At 37.6% G+C, this 17578-nt stretch overlaps 1 protein-coding gene across 1 annotated transcript in view; it reads left to right on the top strand.

Annotated features, from left to right (window-relative positions):
- The first annotated feature begins 4866 nt into the window (after positions 1 to 4866).
- POU6F2 (POU class 6 homeobox 2) overlaps positions 4867 to 17578 on the top strand; it is a 501377-nt gene continuing 488665 nt past the window's right edge. The window contains exon 1 of the mRNA XM_055590763.1: positions 4867 to 4971. Within this exon, the coding sequence (XP_055446738.1) occupies positions 4867 to 4971 (105 nt within the window). The remainder of the gene's footprint in view (positions 4972 to 17578) is intronic.

Genomic DNA, 17578 nt, shown 5'->3' with positions numbered 1-17578 from the left:
TCTCCTCTTTCACTTTCATCAAGAGTTTCCCCAGTTTCTTTTTGCTTTCTGCCATAAGGGTGGTGTCACCTGCATGTGGTGGTGGTGGTGGTTTAGTCGCTAAGTCATGTCTGACTATTGCGACCCTGTGGACTGTAGCCTGCCAGGCCCTCTTGTCCATGGGATTCTCCAGGCAAGAATACTGGAGTGGGTTGCCATTTCCTTCTCCAGGGGATCTTCCCAACCCAGGAATCGAACCCAGATCTCCTGCATTACAGGTAGATTCTTTACCTACTGAGCTATGAGGGAAGCCCTATCTGAAGTTATTGATATTTCTCCCAGCAGTCTTGATTCTAGCTTGTGCTTCATCCAGGCTGGCATTTCACACTCTGCATATAAGTTAAATAAGCAGGGTGACAATATATAGCCTTAATGTACTCCTTTCCCAACAGAACCAGTCTGTTGTTCCATGTCCGGTTCTAACCGTTACTTCTTGACCTGCACACAGATTTCTCAGGAGACAGGTAAGCTGGTCTGGTATTCTCATCTCTTTAAGAATTTTCCAGTTTGCTGTGATCCACACAGTCAAAGGCTTTAGCGTAGTCAATGAAGCAGAAGTGGATGTTTTTCTGGAATTATCTTGCTTTTTCTATGATCCAGTGGATGTTGACAATTTGATCTCTGGTTCCTCCACCTTTTCTAAATCCAGCTTGAATATCTGGAAGTTCTTGGTTCATATAATGTTGAAGCCTAGCTTGGAGAATTTTGAGCATTACTTTGTTAGTGTGTGAGATGAGTGCAATTGTGCAGTAGTTTGAACATTCTTGGTATTACCTTTCTTAGGGATTGGAATGAAAACTGACCTTTTCAAGGACCTAACAGGAAATCTTACTGGTGATGCTAAATAGAAGCTGTTGGGGCTTCCCAGGTGGCTCAGTGGCAAAGAATCTGCCTGCAATGCAGGGGACACAGGTTTGATTCCTGGGTTAGGAGGGTCCTTGGAGAAGGAAATGAAAACCCACTCTAGTATTTTTCCCTGGGATATCCCATGTACAGAGGAGCCTGGCCAACTACAGTCCATGGGGTTGAAAAAGAGTTCGACAGGACTTGGTGACTAAACATTAACAGAAGCTTTTAATTGAATAACTCAAAACTGGCTTTTTTATTTTTACATTCTTCTTTCCTTGCCATGCTAGGCCTGAAGCTCTGTCCTCCAGTTTTTATTTGAGCAAGGTCTAGCATCTCAACCAATCTTTTATACCAAAGATGCCTTTCGTGTCATCTGGAGACTTGTCCTTGTGGGAACTCTTAAGAACAGTTCTAGTTATCAATTTTACCTTGGTTTCCTGGTAGGAAAATTTTAATCTGCTGGGCAACCCAGACCCACCAACTCATTCCAAAGCAGTCTAATGCAGATGTCAAGAACCTGGATTTCCCCCAGATGAACCTTCCCTTCTGCTGCCTGACCATGGTCAAGTAGTGTCATCTCTCAAATTCCTAAACTTATCATCAGAAAAAGGGGATAATCATTCTTAACCTGAAGATTGCAGTGAAAATAAATCTCAAACTAAAATTATGATTCAGGGACCTTCCCTTGTGGTCAAATGGTTAGGACTCCACGCTCCCAACGCAGGGGGCACAGGTTCAACCCCTACTCCGAGAACTAAGACCCACATGCTTCATGGCAAAGCCAGAAAAAACAAAACAAAACAAAAAAAACAACTTAAAACTAGAAGTATAATCCTTACCGTCCTTCTCCAACCTGCTTTTCCTTCTGATTCCCTAGCTCAGCAAATGGCATCACCCACTGTACATTTGTGCAATCCAGAAAGACATCTCTTGTTCCTTCAAGTTCCACCATCAGTCAGTCATCAAGTTCTGTGAATTTCACCTCTCATCTTGAAATCATGTAGTTCCCTGCAACACCAGCACCGCCGCCCTACATCTAACTAGTCTCACCAAATCCACTTTTATTATGCCAGCCCCAGCCCTAACTTTCCACACTATTGCCAGAGACATCTTTCAAAATTAAAGTGTGAGACATTGCTAAAATAGTCTCAGTGCCTTCACAGTGCTCCTGGCTTGGGTAAAGAATCTTCCATACCTAAGAGACCCTAAGTGCTTCTGTTCTTTGCTTCCAGTTTTCCTTTCCCTTCCAGTCTGCGATCCAATCAAGGTAGAAAGTCTGCTTAAATCTCCTCCAATAAGCCACAATCCTCCAACACCTTTTGCACATTTCTTCTACAGAGAATGTTTACTCCATCATGCCCTTTCTCCCTTTCCCTGAAATTTTTTTCAATTTTACTTTATTTCAAGTTAATTGCTTAATTCCCCTTTGCTCAACCTATACACCCACGACTAGGTCAATGTTTTTGATACAGGTTTTGCTAATACGGTTTTGCTGTCTTCCATCACTCTCAGAATAATTTAAAATTCCTGTGATTATCTGACAAGTTTCTGTACTAACACTAGAATGTAAGACCCCTGAGGAACTACGTTTTGCCATATCTCCAGCACTAAACACAGCACGTGACAGATAGCACAGGTTCCATAAATATTTGTTGAATGAGTCTGTACTGTACATATGGTAACCCTCATTTTGAAGGTAACCCCACCCTCTGATTTCATATGAAAAGCTCCATCTTTGGATTTAGCGCAGGTTTAAATCACGTCGCTGTTAATCTTGAGGAGCTATGTCTTTTTGTGCTCATCTGTAAAATGGGAATGACTGTCCCTGCCTCACTGAGTTGTTGTGGCCTTAGTGAACACAATGTCAAGTGTCTGCCTGGCTCAGAGCTCCCTCCGCGATGGAGAGTAATTACGGTAATTAACACAGGTCAGAAGGTCCGGAGCGTTAAGCAAACAATTGTCTCTACGCCAACCCAGAGCTTCAAAGGGAGTCTTTGGCCTCAGTAGCCTGTCCCCCACCCCAAGTCCAGCCAAACTGTCCAGGAAGTTTCCATCCTAGGGGAAGGTTGAGCCTGCAGGGAGGTGGCAACGAGAGGACACCGGCTGCGTTGCAGAGGTGGGGGCGGCAGCCCATCCCCCACTTGGCTCAGACGGTTCTCTGCAACTTTCCAGGCCCGCCACGCTCCCTGTTTGCCTGTCGGTGTGTCTCTGTTCTCCTGTCCCATGAAGGCGACGCCAGGAGCGGCCGCACCCCACCTGGCTTCTGCGAGCCCGCAGGCTTTGGGCAAGTTTGGCGCAGCCTTCGCGGGTCTCACGGCGCCCCCCGCCCTGATTTCCGGGCGCGGGGGTGGGGGGCGCTGTCCCCGCCTCCCCTGCGCAGCCGGAGGTGGCGACCCGCGCGCGAGCGGCGTCTGATCTGGGGTGACTGCACAAATACCCGGGTGTGTCCGTGTCTCCGCGGGCAGAGAAGGGTGTCAGCGGCGGTCTGTGCATTTTAATCTTGTCTAGGAGAACCTTCCTTGTCGTCAGTTCCTAGGAGGGCTACCCAGTTGGTGCAATTTCTTTTTCCTTTGGGGATGCACATTTAAGGGTGTGTGTGTGTGTGTGTGTGTAAATCTTTATATTGTGGGGCAACTCTTAATTAGAAGTCCATGAGATTTCAATCCTTAGTTCTTCCCTCCTAAAGCTTTCTTTAAATATGTCGCAAGTTGTTTTTTTTTTTCTCTTTCCTTACTTGAAGTTCATTTTATTTAATTTTCAAGCAACGATACAATACAATGTTATAATATACATAATAATATGTATTCTGTTGTTAAGCATTTCTCAATACTCCTCTACCTTTCAAGCTTAACGTTAGATTTGAACCTTGAAAATATATACCCATTTTAATAATACAAAGTATTTCTGTAAAATTTTTTGAAAAGTTAGAGTACACCAACTAATGAACTTAAGTTTAAAAAGTAGCCAAATGCAAATGTTAACTCCACAAAGCCACCAAATCAATGGATACTATTTATGCTTTTGGATATTCAAAGAGCAATTTTGCAGTATCTGTCAGATTGTCTTGAAAATCAGGTTCTGATCTTAATCCTGAAAGGGTTAAATAACTTCTAGGTCGCTCTTACAACAGCTGACTCATAATACATCAATAATCTTATCCTAGGGTGTGTGGAATCAAATAGCTTAAATTAAATGAAAATGAGTTTTCATTTAATTTTTTGTCACTACTTAAAATATTTATCACTACTTGTATGTTTTACCAGTTTAGATGACTTGCAAGTAAATAATTTCCTAACCTTTTAAGGATGAACAGCTACTTTCTACACACTTGGAATATTTTATAGGCATGGTCATCACAGTTTACACTGGTGATAGTGTATATACATTTTCAGTCAACAAATAGCAAGGTATCTGTGTTATTCGATGGTTAACAACCCACCCTTTTCCATAAAGGTGACATTATATAAAACTGTAGAGATTACTGAATAGTATCAAAAGACCGCTTTGAGAATCTGAAGATAAAATCATTAGGGATAAGTTAAGAGATATAGGGTAAGGAATTATTGAAAAAAAAATCATATGGTAGTATAGATAACAAAGTCTCAATTAGCACATGAAATAGTTAATTTTGTTTTTGTTTTAAAACATAGGTTTCCAGAGCATTAAAAAAATCCTCTTAGGTTTGTTAAATCTTTAATAGAAGATTACAGCCAATGTTTTGTGTTTGGTGAATAGCTGTTTGTCTCACTTTATTTACTTGGTATTGGATATTTGTCAATGTCATTTCATATCTACAGAAAATTCTTACGCTCTATGGAGGTAGTGAATGTGTGTATGTGTGTGTGTGTGTGTGTGTGTGTGTGTGTGTGTGTCTGCCGGAGGTCACATGACATTTTCATCCTATTTGGTGAAGCAGCTTGACTCCCCCCCACCCCTTTGCTTTTGGTGATGGTTGTGAGTACAGAAGTTGATTGACAGATGCATGCCAGAAACCCCCATTCTCCTTTTCAAAGACAACATATGATGGATTGCGATCTCTCAGCCCAGCAGGACACGGGGACCATGCAAGCTGTAATTGGTCAGGTATGGAGTCAGCCATTTCTCAACTCCCCTTTTTTCCACAAGGATCTCACCATATGATTCACATAATTCATATTTACAGTACCATCTTTCTATCTGTATCTTCAGCTACCTGCCAGCGTAGCGCTGAAAGTGCGAAAGGGAAAAGGCACCCATTAAAATCTAGCCAGGAGAGCTCAGCTTCAAACTTCAATGCAATGCTTACAAACCCAAACTAATACAACCACCAAAAAAAAAAAAAAGCAGAGAACAAATTGAATTTATCCTTTGGCCTGAATGTTTAAAAATATATATATTTTAGAATTTATTTTCTGTTGAGAGATAGTAATCTCTGAAAGAAAGTGAGAAGAGAATAAAGTAGTATGTTTTCTCGGTAGTAGTTAACAATTTTCTGTTAAATATCTTGATTTGGACTGTCTTCTGTCGCTCTTTCTCGCTCTCTCTCCCTTGCTGTATGGAAAATATAAATACATAAATGCACGTGCCTTTACTCCCAACCCAGATAGTGTGTGATCGAGCCTGGGAGATGTATGTAGTGGTCTTGGCCGCTGCAGAGGGGCAAGCTGCAAATTAAACACTGCCACAGTCTGAAAGGTCCAGGTGGTCTGCCCGCGCCTCCTAATGCAATCCACACAACAGCTTTAATAAACAGCTCTATTTAGTGCCTCCTCCCTGTATCCAGGGAGGTGAACTGGTCTGGGGCTGCTGTGATGAAATGCCAGAAGAATATCTCTCAGAGGCCTCACAAGCTGATTTTTAGAGCTTTCCCGTTCTGTCGTCTTTGTCTTCCAAATGGGTCAGTGAGTCTTGCTCTTTTCTGTTTTGGTGCTTTCTGTGAAATCGGTAGTTTCTGTTTGTGTGTAAATGTTTGCGTCCTGAGGTAAATCAGAAGAGGAAAGGGTCGTTGTATTTTCATTTGCCTTCCAATAACGGAAGGGACGAGAGGGATGAGAGTGCCCTGCTGCAAAAGAAGGGTGATTTTTCTGACTGTGATGGGGGTGGGGTGAGGAAAAAGGGAATATATGTGGTTGCTTTCTGGGTTTTTTTGTAATGTATTTTTGACCAAAATTTTTCCGAGTTTCATCTCTGCTTACTTATGAGCTGTTAACTCATAAATCAGAATATGGTTACGAATATTTATGAACTCCTAAAAGTTTTTTTCTTTTTTCCTTTTCATATTTTTGCACACTTTCCAATCAAGACAGGCTGGTGAGGTGATGACCTAAAATTTGTTTGCTGTATGTTAATAGCATGGAAGGAAATATACCATCTTACTGTATTTTCAACAGAATTATAGCAAAGCACTTTAGAGGTCTGAAGGCACATGGTTTATTAATACCAGCATGCTTCATAATGCATTTTACAAGGAAAATGTCAGATATATAATACCATGTTTCCACAGGTTCACACTATTTTAAAAGCGGTAGATAACTGCTTGAACAGAACAGTATTTTTTAAAACTTTCCAGTTGGTTTTTGTTATACAGACATAAATAGAGTGACGTCTCTGGGCATATATTTGTCAGAAAAAAATATGTAAAGACTGATTTTATATACTGTTAATACCCATTTCAGTGGTCACTGATGAGCAAGCAGGTGTGTGAAATATACCTAAAGTAATGGTGCCATGTGGAAATAAATACATACTTGTTAAAATAGATAACTGTCTTGTCCTGCTAAATAAAACTTGTTGATTGGCAAGCATGTTCTCACTTCTGTAGATCATAGTATGATCTTAATACTGTGCAAAATTACTGTGTTTCAGTACCCAATATGAAACATTTCCTTTTGTATATATTTCCCTTAGTTGGGAAAAGAAAGCTTGGTTAAAACAAACAGAAGAGATACTTCTAATTTGTTATTTGATATTGTTTATCGGAATTAATTGCTGATGTGTATATTTTTAAAAGTTTCAAGAACATACTGAAAAATAGGAAATGGCATATACTTTACAGATATCAGACTTAAACTTCTAATTTGTCAGAATTTCATATTGGTTGTTCTTACTACAGCACTCTGGATTTTGTATGTACTTCAAATGATTTTTAAAGGCTTTTACGTGTGTCCAGAAACTATATACGTTAATTATTTGTTATGGATACCTACTAAACAGTTGCATCAAAATAGCCAATTTTTTTCTGAGGATTTCATTTCTCATAAATTATTTTATAAAAACTCAGATACTTATGTCCAACTAGTAAATTATAAAAGCAATTATTCTGAAGGTTGTAAAATTTTCTGTACTAAAAATGGTTTGTACATTTTTAGTTCAGAAACTGAAACACTATTTTTTGGAAACTGAAACAGTAATATTCAAAAGAAAAGAAAGATAGCATCCTGTCCCATATGCATATCACAAAAATCAGAAAACCTAATTGAACTGATATCTATAGCTATAAAAAGAAAGATGATATCCAGATTTGAAATTATTTCCTTTTAATTGTTATAGCACAGATAATAATACTGACTCAAACCACTACTTCTAACAATAAGGACAAGAATGTGAAAACAATTTTCCTTGCTTTTCAGTGACTCATAATCAGAAAGAGATGGTTTATTTTTCTGCTTTTGATTTCAATATCATCTTTTCCCTATTCACCAGGTGTGAAGCAGTTTCAGTTGATGATACAAATGTTTGTGAGTGTTCCTTCTCAAATACATACTGAAATAATAATTATTTTTGTCCTTTTATTTTTCCTTCTGGTCTGAGTTCTGTTCCTACATGGCTTTGAGTTGGAAAAGCAAATCACTCGTTTTCAATGATATTTTCCTTTCAGAAAGATTCCATGAAACAGTTCTTCAGGTTTTTTCATTCATCTCTGGAATCACATTTCTAGATGCTTCCACTGGAGGGGACGAGGAGACTTCTCTGTGTTGCTGGTCAAGATCCAGCTCTGGGGAGTGCCAAGGGCTACCTGGAAGAGATATTGTTCCTACGTGCCTTCCCCCCAAGGCCTTACCTTCCCAAGCCAGCAATTAAGCAGTCTAGTACTTAAGAACAAACTCTTTGCCTAGTATCTCGAGATCAAGAAACTTGGTTCATTCATGAAGTTTTGGGGAAATCAAGTGGGATTTTTGATAGTTATCTCTAGCAAGCTTACTAAACCTTGGAAGTATAGGATGGATTTTACCTTTAGACGATTTTCAAATCAATTCAGACTAAACAGTTAAGCAGGTTCTGAACCATGAGTTTAAATAGCATTTAAAAATGAAGACACATTCCTACCTCTCGTGGCCATTCAGTGTTTACTGCATCTTTTTTGCAGACCTGAGCTTCTGAGTGACAGATTAGTTTATCAGTATTACACACCTCTTGGTTTTTTTTCTTTCTTTTTTTTCCTCATCTCATGCAGACGGGTCATGGTGTCCAACCCACTTCTGGCACCGCTGTCCCCAGAGGACCCTTGGCTAGCTTGCCATCTTGATGTGTAGGCCTGAAGGTCCAGGCTTGGCTGTGTTTGTATAGACTGACTTCTGCAAATATTACAGGACTGAGGCTATTAAATTTGTTGTTAATAAAAACAACAGATGAGGCGAATTAGATAAAAATATGTATCAGGCAGATCTAAGAGTTTGCTGGGAAGCAGAGACAGCAGGATGAAGGGGCTCCTGTGTGCACTCCCAGTGGACATGGATAAAGTACGCGAAGAGTGGGAAAGCCGTATTTAACAGCATATCAAAAGCTTTTGTAGTTTTCCTTACCAGTAAAATGGGTCTTTTTTTCCCCAAGATAGATTTGGACAACTTAAAGTGTTTGGAAGTGGCACGTTAGAAAGTGAATGCAGTTGTCTGAGACCACGGCCTGTGAGTGTGCTAAGAGCTTAGAAGGGGAGTGAGTGTGGCTAACTGGGTGCTTTTGGCTTAATGGTATTTCGGTGTGTGTTTTTTTCTTATGAAGTTTCCAGACACACAAATATTTTGATATTATACTATCAAAACAATTTTGTAGTGGGTTTGTTTATACCCTCCCTTGTTCCCAGAAGTATGTTAATGATGCTTAAAGAACAGTATGCTTACCTAGAACATACTCAAGCTAATATGAAATGGAGGTGACCTAGGGAGAGAGGACCCTGTAAATAACATGCTTGCAGATTGTTCTTAGTCCATGGAGCCTGCTTTCCATGCCCCTTCTATAAAAATTAAACTTTGAGGCTAACCTAACCCTGTCTTATGGGTGCCAAGCATACCCCTCATATACATTTAAAAAGTCATTTTTTTGTAGGTATGAATGCCTATTTTTTGGGAAACTGATATATTCACTTAAACAAATTTACATATTTTGAAGATATGTAATTATTATCATTTGGATTTAATTAATAATACTTTTTCAGAGTACTGTTATAGGTAATAGTCTGTCACTAAGTTGCTTCAGTCGTGTCAACTCTTTGCAACCCTGTGGACTGTAGCTCGCCAGGCTCCTCTGTCCATGGGATTCTCCCGGCAAGAATGCTGAAGTGGGTTGCCATTTCCTCCTCCACGAAAATAGTCTATTAGAAAAAATGCAAATTAATTAAGGATTGTTCTTTCTGATTACAGAGTGGTGCTGGATGCTTTTTATAAGTGGGGAGCTCAACAAAACTGAATTTGTACTGTGTATTTCCAACTAGCCTTAAATGCTTCATGCAATATTCCACTTAGACTAAAGTTGATGTTAGCTTTATATATTTTATCAGATGAACTCAATTTTTATTATATTTAAAATATTTTAAAATTGAAGTTCACTGTGTTGCTTGAGCAGTAGTTTAAATCGCAAAGCCAATTTTGTCCCTTAAAGTAAAACTTGTCAGTATAGTAATAATACTATACAATAATGTTCACAATAATACTGAACAAGAAACACATGAAATCTGGTTTTGAAACTAAATTTTCTTTTCTATTTTTAAGAAGATTTAGTGAAACTTTCTCTATATACTATTCAGGTATTATTTATTTATTTTAGTGCTTAAGAATTGAAAGCTTTTGGATTCATATCTCGAGAATATGGAGAGAGGTTGTTGAGACATGTCAAATATGAATGATTATGAAAGAAAATTTGAATGCAATATATTTCCTGTGTATAAAATCTATAGTACTTGTTCTGTAGGTCATTGAAAGAAGGTATTCTTTCCTTGACCATTTTTGCTATGTAAACAGCATTTAGTCCAACAGTTGAAGCATCTTTCTTTTTTCACCTTCATTGTTTACTAAAATTACAGGTTAACTAACATGTTTATAAATATTGAAAAACTCCACTTTTCAGTTGCATTATGATTTCATATAAACTGTTACTTTTTTAAATGCTTGATTGAGTAGAAAATTAAGTTGGGAAATAAAATGCAAATATAAAAGGATCAGACCTGAAGAAACAGTGTGCAAAAAGGTGAGTAATGATCTGAATTTGAACACTGAAAGAAAATCCAGCTTATAAAACTTTTAAATAAATTTGTATTTTGTAACCAAAGTTTTACTTGGGAAATAACAGTTGCTCTAAATATATTTTCAAGCTTGCTTTTATATTCTTCTTTATTCCCTTCCTTCCTTTTTTTTTTTTTTTTTTTTGGTAGGTGAAGTGTGTTTCTAATAAAGTAAATTACTAGGTGAAGCTTGGTTCTGGGATCACATGTCATTTATTATGTTGATCCATCATATCTTGAGCTGGTCCAAAATTGTAATCAAATTTATAGACGAGGTTGTGAGAAATTGTCATTACATTTTGGTAAGATTCATTTTCCTTTCTAGCTATTATTTTCTTGTTCTTCCTAGTTATACAATGTGAGCCGATTATGGTGGAAACTGACTATTATTTGATAAATTCTTTCCTGGTTTACCCTATGCTTGTATTATTTTCTTTAGCACATCTGTAAATGGCCATATTATTGTTATTTCAAGGTTTCCACTTCTTTTAAATATAAAACCATTATATGTAAGTAGCAGAAAAATGATTGAAAACATTTCTGATTACTTATATTAAAGACAACTCTCTAAATTTTTAAAAGCACTTTCAAGATGGCTGGTTTTGGAAAACAGCTTTTTGTCTTATCACTAGCTTTAAAACCCCCATGATACGAAGGACTCTTTCTTCCAAAGAGAGAGGTTAGCTGTTGATACTTGGTACTGATTCTAGATAAATTGTAACCTTATTCCCTTGCCAGCATTTTTTTAAACTAGAGAATAAGAAAGAAAACTGAGGATCAACAGAATATTCTGAATTTCACCTAATTTCAGTACACCTGCAAGGGGTGGATTATTCCAGTGGGAAGAGATACTCCTACAATTTCTAGCTCCTGCCTCCTAAAGGTCAGAGATGCAAATCAATGCCTGGACATCTTGAATGAAAAGGACATAGTTACTTAAATGCATTGCTCTGTTATTTTTCTCTCTTCCTTCAGTGTCATTTTTCCATCAGCTTTTCTTCTCTTTTCCACTATAACCCAGAGTCAGTCAGATGAGTAATAAGTGAAAAGTGAATCCTTGTGGGCTGTCCAGGCAGCAAAGGGCACTGGAAAGAGAGACAAGACCTGAAGCAAAACAAAGCAGAATGCTAGCAGAAAACTCACCAACACACTTGCTTCTGTATTTAATTTTTTGGTGAGGTATTTCATGAGCTTCCTTCATTTCATCTAGCAACAGAAGATCATGTAAATACACAGTAAAGCAGTATTTTAGAACAAGACCTGTAAAATTTAAAAACAAAACTGAAAGGAAAAGAATTAGCTTCACAGTACTGGAAAAAGAATTTTAAAATTAAGAAACACTTTTTTCTGGAGCTTTTTACAAGATTTTTTTTATGACTGCCTGGGTGCTGTGAAATAGCAACCTTATTAACAGTATACAACAGTTTCTGGTGGTTTATATGATGTGAACTCTGCATATTTTACAACTTTGACTTTTCATGATTAATCAGAAGCTATTTTAAGAAGAAAACATCTATTTCTAACACCTAAAAACTTAAACATATATACTTTAAAAAAAATTAAATATCTATTAATGGTGCTTTTAGCCTTGATCAGAAGAATTCCAGTAGACTGTCTTTAAAAGAACAAACTGCATCTTTAGAGAAAACTTTGTTTTCAGTGCAGAATTTGTACACAGATTATTATTGTTTTTTAATGAAAGACTTCATTGTTAAGAGTGAGAGGCAAATATTGCACCAATGCAGAGGCATGGGTACCAGAAGCCCTAATGGATATTGAAGATATGTGTCAAGAAAGGTAGATATTTCTTAGATCTCCATTTATATTCCTCCAAAATTGAAGAGCAGCACGGACGAGAATGAAGCCAGGCACCTACTATTAGGCTATGGCAGGGCAAACTTGCTTCAGACAGACCTAGTTAATTCTATAAGCCTTAAATAACACTTGAAAACAAGGCTCTTTCAACCTTTTGGAGAAAAGGTTGAGAGTTGGGACAAATGTAAAATGCTGCTTAGTGTGCGCGAATAAAGCCAAGAACATCAGGCTCATTTCACTCTGTCAGCCCTGATGATTCATCGTGATGGTCAGGGCAAACTGTGGTCTCTGGGTTGAAACAATTTTATCCCTTTTTTTTTTTTTTTAAACAGAATGTTCCAGCTTGGATCTTATATCCTTAGGGTTCCGATATTGAATTCTGAATCAGGAAACTTAATCTTGCAGCCAGATTTGACAAGATGCTGGTTGAATGGGAGGCAGAAGTGATGATTGTGGGATGAAATGCCCCAGGTCAGAATTTGGGAAAATAAGGTATTTTGTGGAAATTTGGCTATGATACAAGAACCCCCCCATTTGAAATTTTCTCAGTACTCATATTAGCAGATGGTGTTCAAGGATCTGAAAAGTAGATCACTGCTGTATTAATTTTCTCTGCTTCAAGTCTTTCTTTAACAGAGGGAGTTTTTACACATTCTTAGGTGCATTTCATAGTGTATTTCTAATGTTGCTAATATAAAAGGTGTTTGTAGTAACAGTCAAAAGGTTTCTGGGAACAATGAATAACATTATGGCTCAAATCTAAGACAGTCATACTTTGTTCCTGGCAAAAGGTTAATACTTAGTTCAGGAACTAAAGTTTCTTTTTAGAAAACTTTCTCCATTTGTAAACATTTGGTGGTGGTGGTGGTGGTTTAGTTAGTAAGTCGTGTCCAACTCTTGTGACCTCATGGACTGTAGCCCACCAGGCTCCTCTGTCCATGGGACTTCTCAGGCAAGAATACTGGAGTGGGTTGCCATTTCCTTCTCCAAGGGATCTTCCCAACCCAGGGATCAACCTGCATTGCAGGTGGTCTCCTGCATTGCATGTGCCTTCTTTATGGACTGAACCACCAGGGAACCCTAAAACAAAACTATGTATGTATTTCCAGAGACTAAGGATTTAGGGGTGTCCCTGGTGGCTCAGATGGTAAAGAATCTGCCTGCAGTGCAGGAGACCTGGGTTCGATTCCTGGGTTGGGAAGAACCCCTGGAGAAGGGAATGGCTATCCACTCCAGTATTCTGGCCTGGAAAATTCCATGGACTATATAGTCCATGGGGTCGAAAGAGTCGGACATGACTGAGTGACTTTCACTCACTGAAAGGGATTTAGAATAAAACGGAAAATGAGGCAATCTAATTATTGAAAACACATTCACATACCTCTTAATCATTATAGGGGTACCTGATGATTTAACCTCTAATAATCTAAAAATGGGCTTTCCAGGTGGCTCAGTTGTAAAGAATCTGCCTGCCAATGCAGGAGATGCAGGTTTGATCCCTGGTCAGGAAGATTCCCTGGAGAAGGAAATGGCAACTCAGTCTAGTATTACCTGGGAAATCCCATGGTCTGAGGAACCTGGTGGGCTACAGTCCATAGGATTAGAAAAGAGTTGGCTATAATTTAGCAACTAAATAACAACAAATCTAAAAATATGTTAACTCTATGTTTTCAGTTTTAATACATGAAAAAATTATGGACCATCATGTTTACTTAAAATACTCCTCCTCTCAACTAAATTGTTCAAGACAATAGATAAATATTTTGCAACTTATAGAGATCAAGATCATCTTAGAAATCTGAATACATAGTTGATCAATATGCTGCAGAAGGATGATTATTGAAATTATTTCCTTCCCCAAACGGGGTTCTTTGTTGGGCAGTGTAGTTCTATTTTATATCAGCTTTCTACAAGTACTAAAATATATCAACTGGAATTGTTTTCTCTCTTTCTACCATGATTCATCATATAGAAATTAAGCAACTAGTTCAGGCAGAGAGTGAAGCATCTGAGTAACTCCTGCAGAGAAATTCTTTTTTTGGGGACTAGATAAAGGTTTATTGCAGAACTAAGCAAGCAAAACAGGTGGCTTATGCTCAAAAGAAACCTGAATTCCATGAACACAATTCTTATATGCATATTATTGAGGCAAGTTATATAATGGAAGCCTACAAGTCTTTTAAAAAAATTTTATTGAACAAATTATAAAAGTCATGCATGCTTATGACAAATAATTTCAGCACAGGAAAGTATAGAGTGAAACGTAAAGTACCCCATCATTTAACTCCTCAGAAATAATCATCATCAGTAATTTCTTATATCTTCTTCCAGAAATTTTCTCTTCATGTATAAGCATAGAAAATCTTTATATAAGCTAAGTAGATCCATATTGTACAGAGTTTTGCAAATTACTTTTGCGTTTTAAAATTGTATTTTTAATGTACCATATTGCTACCAGGGAATCTGCACTCTTCTCTATAGAGAAGAGTATATACACACATTTATATATGTGTGTGTGTGTGTGTGTGTGTGTGTGTACATACACACTTTTTTTTTTACATTCTCCTTCATTATACGTTATTACAAGATATTGAATATAGTTCCCTGTGCTATACAGCAAGTCCTTGTTGGTTATCTATTTTATATATAGTAGTGTGTGTATTTTAATCTAAACCTCCTAATTTTAATCTGTTGTCTTTTTAAAAAATATTGATCTATAATTGACATTTAACATTACTTTCAGGGTATAACATAAGGATTCAATATTTGTACACATTGTGACATGATCACCACAATAAGTAACCAGTTATCTCTTGATGAGCACCTGGTTTTTCAAATATAACTTCTCTGTAACGAGACTAGCTAGCAGAGATGTTTCATTTCTCTTAGCATAAAAAATTCTAGAATATTCCAAAAGGGGTTTTGCTGTATCAAAAGAACTTTAAATAGTGACTCCTAAAAGAAGGTGAGGTGTAATATTAAAAGTGAAGGATAGCTTATGCCACAAGAATAGATATTTATCACTTATATATTGAATACTCACACCAGTTAAAATTAACACTAAAGATCACAGTATTGTATTTAGTGACAAAGAAGGGAAAATAGGAGATAATAACATAAAGAAACTGTTCTCATTAAGATATGACCTAAAAAAATCTCTTGTTTGTTCCAAGCTGAACAAAATGTGTAACTTATTTTCTTTCATGGGCCTTAGTGCTATTTATTAAGCTAATTGACAGAGATCTATGCGTCCAATGCCTGATTCAGTTAGTATACCTAGATTAGTGAAAAGGAGACCAGAAGATATTCATGGTAATTAATGTCAGTTAAATTCCTGTTTTCTATATTTCACATTACCAGACCAATCCTTCAACTGTGATTTGTAGGTTAAATAATACAGTCAGGAGGAGAGCTGAATCAAAATTAACCAGACATAGTGCCTGAAATCAACTAATTTAGGGTTTTGATAAAGTAGACAAAATATGTGCTACTTAAATATTTCGTAGTTAAGAGTTATGTTTTATGTTTTCTTTTTAGGATATATCTCTCATTCATTTTAATCACATCATTTCACATATACTAAGATGAGAAGTGGAAGTCAGGAAATCGTATTTGTGTAAGAGATGGAAGTGTAGGCTGATTGTGACAAGAACAGTCAAGGTTCTCTGAACTGATCCTAGGGAGCTCCCAGTTGGGTGGGTATATGCTTCCTCCTTCTCTGTTCTTCTCTCAGATGCTGGGACAAGTAACCTGGATAAGAAATGATCACGCTTCATTTATAGCCTTAAAAGTAGCTGACTCCCTCATGTGAAGTTCAAAGCAGATTTTTAAGAACAAACTGCAGAGGAACTCTCTGAAATTAATACTTTCATTTGAAACCCACAACTCTGAGAAGTAGGTCCAAGTCGTCATTCCCATTTTATGGAAGTGAAAAGTGCTCAAAGAGGTTATAGGTCTTATTTATAGCCATATTGCTGTGCTTAGAAGGGAGGTTTGGACCCAGATATTCTTTTTAAGGTTTCACTGTTTTTCCTACACCAGTTCTTAACTGTGGCTGCCTTTTAGAATCACCCTGGGAAACTGGGGAAAAATCTACTGATACACAGAACCAATCCCTAGAAATTCTGATTCACTTTACCTGGGTAGGGCCTGAATATTGAGAATTTATAAGAAGCTTTACAGTGATTCTGGGCTTTCTCAGCAGTAAAATTTTCCCCGCATTGCAGGAAACACAGGAGACAAGGGTTCGATCCATGGGTTACAAAGATCCTCTGGAGGAGGGCATGGCAACCCACTCCAGTGTTCCTGCCTGGAGAATCCCATGGACAGAGGAGCCAGGCTGCCTACAGTGTAAAGGGTTGCAAAGAGTTGGACACGTCTGAGCACACACACACTACACACGCTACATGCTACAGTGATTCAAATGCACTGTATCACAGTGCCTCTTAAGTTGTATGAATGTTTTTTTTAAATAAAATGAGATAATGAAGATTAAAGTGTTGACCCACCCTACCCCCACCCCACACACATACACACACAATCATAAATGCATAGGAGAAGAAAGGAGGGAATTTAGTTTGGTGTTCATTTGTGTGTGTGTGTGTGCTTCAGTGGAAAGCTTGTAAGTTTATTGAATAGCCAAGAAAATGTTTGATAACACTTTTCATCCAGAAAAGAGCTAGTCAGTCATTTCAAAAGTTACGTCACTACTAATAACCTACCAATTAGTGAGTGCTTCCTTGGTGCCAGGAAATTTATAGACATTGTTTGATCCTTGCAGTAGCTCTGTGAGGTTGTTACTGTTACTGTCCCCATTTCATTAAGTAGGTGACAGAAGAGGTGGCACAAGTTCGTATGGACAGTAAGTGGTAAAGCTGGAATTTGACCTAATGAAGTTGGATGCCAAGGTATAGATCTTTAATCATGCACAAAAATCAAGAGTTGAACCATGGCACTAAACATTACCTGTGGGAAGTAATGATTCTTCATATCATCTCTCTTTTTATTTAAAGATTTTTTTAATGTGGACTATTTTTAAAAAGTCTATTGAGTTTGTTACAATGTTGCTTCTGTTTTATGTTTTGGTTTTTTAGCCATGAGGCATGTGAGATCTTAGCTTCCCAACCAGGGATCAGACTTGCATCTCCCGCATTGGAAGGCGAAGTCTTAACCATTGGCCTGCCAGGGCAATCCCTTTAGCATTATCTCTTGATGAAGGCATATTTTATTGCAGAAATAATTGGTAGATCTTGGTAGGCCTTGGTAGGACTGAAAAAGAGAAATCTCTCCCTAGATAGTAATTTGAAATTTTTACAAAACATCCATTTTGTTTACATTTGTGTGTTATGGGTATAGAACCAAGTAGAGTTTACTCTTAAATATCTCCTTTAACTTTTACACATA

Source organism: Bubalus kerabau, chromosome 8, assembly GCF_029407905.1.
Source record: "Bubalus kerabau isolate K-KA32 ecotype Philippines breed swamp buffalo chromosome 8, PCC_UOA_SB_1v2, whole genome shotgun sequence".
NCBI classification, from domain to species: Eukaryota; Metazoa; Chordata; class Mammalia; order Artiodactyla; family Bovidae; genus Bubalus; species Bubalus kerabau.
Note: the sequence above shows the minus strand (reverse complement) of the source record. Positions and strands in the feature narration are given on the sequence as shown.